General features: G+C 34.7%; 1 protein-coding gene across 2 annotated transcripts; it reads right to left on the bottom strand.

Moving 5' to 3' along the window:
- LOC107634978 (DEAD-box ATP-dependent RNA helicase 8) lies at nt 650-6,250 on the bottom strand. 2 transcript variants are annotated; one of them, XM_016338321.2, is made up of 10 exons: nt 5,399-6,250; nt 4,496-4,556; nt 3,709-3,943; nt 2,974-3,212; nt 2,389-2,640; nt 2,121-2,301; nt 1,700-1,788; nt 1,546-1,619; nt 1,342-1,469; nt 650-1,152 (listed from the first exon to the last, which is right to left on the bottom strand). In XM_016338321.2, the coding sequence occupies exons 1-9, from the start codon at nt 5,701-5,703 to the stop codon at nt 1,391-1,393; spliced, it is 1,515 nt and encodes a 504-aa protein (XP_016193807.1). In that variant the 5' UTR covers nt 5,704-6,250; the 3' UTR covers nt 650-1,152; nt 1,342-1,390. The 2 variants fall into 2 exon arrangements, with proteins under 2 accessions (XP_016193807.1, XP_020977397.1); XM_021121738.1 differs by lacking the exons at nt 650-1,152; nt 1,700-1,788 and having other exon boundaries at nt 1,417-1,469.

The raw sequence follows: 6,925 nt of genomic DNA on the forward strand, positions 1-6,925 counted from the left end.
TGCTGCATAAAATTAAATAATAAAATTAACTACTAGTATAAAATATATATTAAAATATAAAATACACATTAAAAATTAAATAAATAATATATTTATATATATAATAATTAATTTAAAAACCATTTTTTTATATTCAAGTAACATTTTCTTTTCTAATTTTCTCAGCCGGATTCGGTCAAAGGTAGAACTTAAGGTTAAATGTTGAGCCATCAAGTTCGGTTCGGTTCGGGGCATGGGTTCTGTGATTTGGCCTGGGCCTTGTTTGGCACCAGGCACTGACCCAAAAAAAAGGAAAAAATCTTTTGTCCTCTCCCTTTGTGTTGGTTCAATAAATTATGCCATATAAATAAGAAAAATAAACACACGCTTATCCTTTGTGCTAATGTTTGTAACATCAGATTCATTGGTTAAAAAAATAAAAACATGAGCACCCATCTTCATTGCTAAACTTCACATTGTTTTTAGTAAGACTAATTCATTATACAAACAATTACAACATTCCGATATGATCGTTTTCTATTGCATGTCACGTGAAACTAATAGCCATTTTATAACCCATGAAATTGAGTTTTGCAACTTCGCAATTTCCACAAGGAGATGCAAAATGTGCACCTTATATTGTGCAATACTAATTGTGAAGTGAACCACATTGAAAAATTAAAATAGCATAACCTTGGATACAAAATGCTGCTACAACTTTGCATTCATCACCATGAATGCAATCAACACAAACCAGGATCACCATGAAACAAACAATGTTCATGTAACATACTATGTTGAAATATCAACCACCACTAAGAACCTTATAGGGAAATCCACAATACCATAGTAGAATTCCAAGGGACATCTTCATAACAAACATGGTACATTCCTAAATATAGTTGAGGGGATTACCAACAAAGTCAAACAAAACGAAAAAGACTATTTAGTAACAAACACATCTGCATATGTTATCTGGCATTTAAAAGTCAACATTAAACATGCTGAAGGTCCTAATAATGTCCCAGGGCTCTCAAGTATCAACAGTAGAAATGAACGAAACAGTGTTCGTTCATGGAAGTGTCTGACAATGACAATACCACAATTTTCATAGCATATACACATTTAAAATCATGCGCGCGTGCTTGAACGACCCTCATATTTCATTAAAACCTGTAAAAAACATACATGCAGCAATCAACAACACAACAGAAAAATATAACTGAATCACAGACAACAAATTGGTGAACAAAGTAGAAACAACCGAAATTTTGACATCAACAACTCTCTTGTGGGATCATTGTGTTTCCAATGAAAACAATTTGCAGAAGTGATAATTCAGTAACAAGACTAAGTACTCACCATGACTATTCGCCACTGTCAAGGGTCCGACACGGGTATTTAGCACCACTCACCGGCAATATATAGCCTGATCAATATGTGGTGGAATTTGTTTTATTTCAGTGCCAAGCTCTTGTTCAATCCTATATCTGCACAAATTGATGGAAACAAATCAGAAAACTGCAGAAAGTATATCTTAGCTTTGTACCTAACTCAAATACTTACAAATTGAAGCGATCCTCATATGTAATCAAGTTTACTGCTAAACCAAGGTGTCCAAACCTTCCTGAACGACCAACCTGAAATCAAAGGAACATCAATAAGGACGAGTAGAAAGAACCACTACCAATATAGTGAAGAAAGTAGAAATCAAGCATACCCTGTGCAGATAGGTTTCTGAGTTCTTCGGAAAATCAAAGTTAATAACAACGTTGACTGCTTGGATGTCTATACCTCTAGTAAAAAGATCTGCGGTTGATACAAGATTTTTTTTAAAAAATGGTTAGGACAATCTATCTTCGAAAAATAAAACAACTGATAAGGTATAATTAACAAGGGATCAGCATCCACTGTCAGTTTTTCTTACATAATCAGTGACTCGACCAATGAAAATTGATGTCAAACATACAAAAATGAAAATTACTAATAATAATTCTAAGAAAATAAAGTAAACAGGCACAGAAATAATTTGCATATTTTAGATGGCTACATCAAGCAGGATAAGCATCAACCTGACTCAACTCAAAGAACTCAATAATTTTGCTAACTTTAGCAAGCATGCTATAATGCCAACAACATACCAGTACAAACAAGATTCCTGCATGCACCATTGCGAAAATCGTGAAATACTCTGTTACGGTGGTCTTGCAACATCTTGGCATGAATATAGAAACAAGAATATCCAAGTTCTGTTATTTTCTTGGCAAGGAGTTCAACCCGATTCACTGAATTACAGAAGATGATTGACTGGTTTATTTGAAGCTGTAAAATATTGACATTGTTGACTTGTTAATAAATTCACAGCTGGTAAAATTGGGAAAATCCAGTATTGACATAGATAGCACATACCTTAGAGAAAAGAGTATTTAGGCAGTGGACTTTCTGTCTCTCTTCCACAAATGCATAATACTGTGTAATACCCTTCAGAGTTAGCTCATCCATAAGATTAATGATATATGGCTTTCGAAGATATCTATCTTTGAAGTCCTTTACAGTAACGGGAAATGTTGCAGAAAACATCAGGATTTGACGGGTTGGAGGAAGAAATTGAATCAGCTGCTCTATTGAAGGTTGGAACTCCGGGGACAGAAGCTTATCAGCCTGAAAAAGAACAGCATAGAGCTTCAATAGACAAAATTGGATTACCGGGCTGATGTTAAAAGTACCACAAAATAAAATGCAACGGAAAAATCTGAGATTACTGATAAGTGAATATTTACGACAAAAATCCCAGATGCAATAAACAGGTATCAGAGAACCTAGTGGATCAGGCTGAACCTATGTAGAGGACAATCCCTTCTATCAACATAAAATCATTTTTTACCGTCATCTTCCTAAATCTCCTACTCTCCTTTAATATACAACATTTTCAAACAGTTAAGGATTATCCCCGAGATACTATATAATCTAATACATTTCAGGTGAACTCATTACCTCATCCATAACTAGCATAGAGCAATCTTTCAAAACACAAACGCCCTTCTTTGCAAGATCCAAAATTCTTCCTGGAGTTCCAACCAGCAAATGAACTGGTTGATATAATCGCATAATGTCATCTTTTAGGCTGGTACCACCAGTTGTTACCATAACCTGAATTTTCAAATGTTTTCCGAGTTCTTTACACACTTGAGAAGTCTGCAAGGCCAATTCTCTGGTTGGGACCAATATAACAACTGCATCATAGAACAAATCCAAATTTACTACCAGAATATAACATCAATACTCGATCAAAAACCCATTAGCCATGAACTAAAGAATAACGAAGAATCAAATCATGCATCAACAAGCAATCAAACATATCCTTTACTTTTCTTTCTTTTTTTGGGCAACCAAAATCCATCAATGCCTTGTTTCATTACTACATTACTTTTCAAGTGCAACAACTTACAAACCAGAAATCAGTGAAATCATACAGGAATTTCAATAAGTTTAATTGAAATAAAGCAGTTCTAAGGATCTTTTGCATCTTCCTCTAATAAAAAAGCTGAAAAGTGAACATTTAGAAAAAAAATATAACTTGCTGGAACTTTCCTATCTTCTCTCCCAGTTTTAACGACAAATTCAGTGCTTGGAAGAAGCAAAAGTATACAGAAAGAATTACAAAAAATGAACAAACAAAATTTCAATGAGAGCGCATCTTGTTAAATGCTTATGGTAAAAAAGGCATACCTTGAATAACATTATTATCTTGATCAATTTTTTCCAATGCAGGAATACAAAATGCAGCTGTTTTGCCTGTTCCATTCTTAGCCCTTGCAAGAATGTCACTGCCAGTAAGAGCAATTGGAATACTTTCTTCTTGGATTGGTGAAGGTCTCTCAAAACCCTTCTCATATATTCCCATGAGCAGCTCACGCTTCAAAAAGTAATCCTCGAATTCATTTCCTTTAGTTGCCGTTACATCCTGTAATAAAATGAAGATCGGGATATAAATATATAATTTGTTGTTAATCTATAATTACTAACTTCAAACCTTTTGTCTTCAAAAAGTACTAAATTGAAGCTAAAAGTACAAAGTGTGGATCCTACTGCCCATAAATCCAACAAAAATGAAAACTCTGAACCCCATGAATAAAATGTTTAAACAATTAACACAGTCACCAAATTAAATGCCATTTCACCATTTACAAAGAATAGAACTTGCAAAGGAAGTCATAGCAAATGCAGTTTGTACGTTTTGCATGTATGGCTGTATTTTAAAGTCGATGTCTAAGTACTGAAAGATGGCAATCTCAAATGCCAAAAAGAGCACAGGGTACATAAAATGGTGCATTAATCAACATAATGAACTAAATTCCCCAGATCATATATATATATATAGTTGCACCACTTCAAGGATCTCAAAGGGAAAAACAAAGTTTATATCTCAAACAAAATATGATAGAAAATAATCCATATTTCATATAACCAATCACTTGGAGCATAAGATAATAGTTTAATCTTTTCATTATCATACCTCAGTCTTATAGCGTGTATCAGGCGGTGGAACCTTTAATCTTGCCTTCCAATCTTGTGAACTAAATAAAGGAAATCAAATTGAGGACCTCACAATATTAGAACACATTTTTCCTTAGGCAACAAAAGGTGTTATAGCTTCATCCAACCAAAAAAAAGGAAAGAAAATGTCACTCCTTATCATAAAACATTTTGCAACAGAATATCAACAAAATTTTGGTTATGTTAGACAATAAAAAATTTCGTTTGGTAATCAAAGTTGATGTTCTACGCCCATTTAAGACATCATCTTTCAAATTTCCATATTACACACAAATATTCCAATCACATAATTCAATTAGCATGACTCAAGTCTTCACCAAATAGAAAGTAGCAGCAAAACCAAAAGTAACTATAGTAGATAAACCAGCAAATTCAAATTAGCATCCAAGGTAGCATGCTGGTTTCGCCATTGAAATGAAGAAAACTTGAGCTGAAAATACTCAAGCTGTCTAAATAACAGGTGTACAGCATCAACAAACATTAATCACAAATATCATATATAAGAAGATTGCCTCACTGCTATTCCTATCATTCAGCACATATTCTAAATCACTGTTTGGCTATCACCCACTGAAAAGAGTGACTAACATCAATGAAATCCTAACCCACGTTCTAGCCAATAACTCTAGCACTCATTAACCTCTTCAAAATGAAATGCACATCATCACCACCAACAACCACCTTTTCCCACAGAATGGAATCAGTCACATGGATCAAACAACACAAATACATGTCCATAGAGAATGCATACACCGAAATACACAAAATCTGATATTTGAGAAAGTAAATACAAATAACTTCATAAATAAATATGGGCAAGTACCAAAACACAAATTACACAAAGAAAGCATCAAAATACAACCTTGAGTCCACGGCTTCAGACTGTACGGTCTTCTCAACCTCCTCAACAACGTTATTGTCATTACTTCCACCGCCACCCAATTGGGTCCTTCTCAACCACTGTTGTTGTTGTTGTTGCTGCTGTTGTTGTTGATGTTGTTGCTGATTCTGCTGATAGTGCTGGTACTGATGAGGATGCTGCGGCTGAACCATGTGCCTTTGCACATACTGTTGTTGAGGTGGCCTTGGTTGAAACCCAGTGTTGAAACCACCATTTCCACGACCTAATCCGATCCCAGGTGGGTACCTCGCTCTATTGTTGTTCATCACCACCAAATTTCAAACCCACAAACAAGAGGGAAAAGAAAAAAGAAGAATTTTCACTACACGAAAAAAGAATTTACAAGAATCTGTTCTCTCTCTAAAACTACGAAGCTAGGGTTTTCTATCCTCTGGATCGCTGAGATATTGGATGCCGAACCCTTTACGGGTTTTTTTCTTTTCTAATGGAAATGAGGTTTCAATTCAAACCTAAACTAACAAAATCTGGGAGAAAATCTGGAAGTTTTTTTACTTTCAACGAATCATACAAGAAAGCGGACCCAACGAAAAAAAATTGGGTAGTTTAGGGTTTGGTTTCCGGTGGTTTGAGGAGGGGGAAATGGTTCTTTTTTCTTCGGTGGTGGTGTTGTTATTGTACACAGATCTAGTAAGCAGCGAAGAGTTGAAAGGTTTGATTTTGATTTTGAGTTTTGATCGGAGGAGAGAGATGATTTGTTGAAATGATGAAGAATTCGAAGAGAGAGAGAGAGAGAGAAAAAGTGTGTGATTTTCTTTTCTTTTTTTTTATTCGGCATTTGATAGGTTAGGGACTTAGGCTCCAAATGGCGTTTTTTATTTTTAATATGGAGGTAAGTTTGGTGTCTTGCCTCGTTATGGAGTACACAGGTGCTTGACCTGCATGTGGTGACAGTGAAACACAATTCGGACCGAGGGAGTTGTAGTGGTAGAACTCGGACGGTCCGTTTTCAAAAAAATAAATTTTCATGCAAATTCGGAGGGTCCGTTTTCTAATTAAAAAAAAAAACTAATCGGAGGGTCCGATTAGTTCACTGTTAAATTTAAAATTTTCATCCCTCACATTTCGGACTCTCCGATTTAGTACCTCATTTTTTTTGGCACACAACTCCCTCCCTCCGATTTCTTGCTCCATTGGTACAGCCAAAAGCTACCTCACAACTCCCTCCCTCCGAAGCCAAAAGCTGTCCCACACCCTTGTAAAGCACTCCTTTACTCCATGCCAATGGGTTACACACATAGATAAAACATATCTAAATTAATGAGTCTCCAAATGGGCTTGGTCTTATTGATTGATTATCTTTTTTGTCTTAATTAGTAAAATTTGAAAATAGTCTATTTTTAGAATTTATTTTGTTAAATAAGTTAAATAATGTAATAAATTAATATTCATCTCTAGTACAAATTTATTCAAAAAAAAAATAAAAATATTTATATAAATAATTAGAATCGGAATAATGATCTCTACAAT

This window comes from Arachis ipaensis, chromosome B04 (genome assembly GCF_000816755.2).
Source record: "Arachis ipaensis cultivar K30076 chromosome B04, Araip1.1, whole genome shotgun sequence".
Classification (NCBI taxonomy): domain Eukaryota; kingdom Viridiplantae; phylum Streptophyta; class Magnoliopsida; order Fabales; family Fabaceae; genus Arachis; species Arachis ipaensis.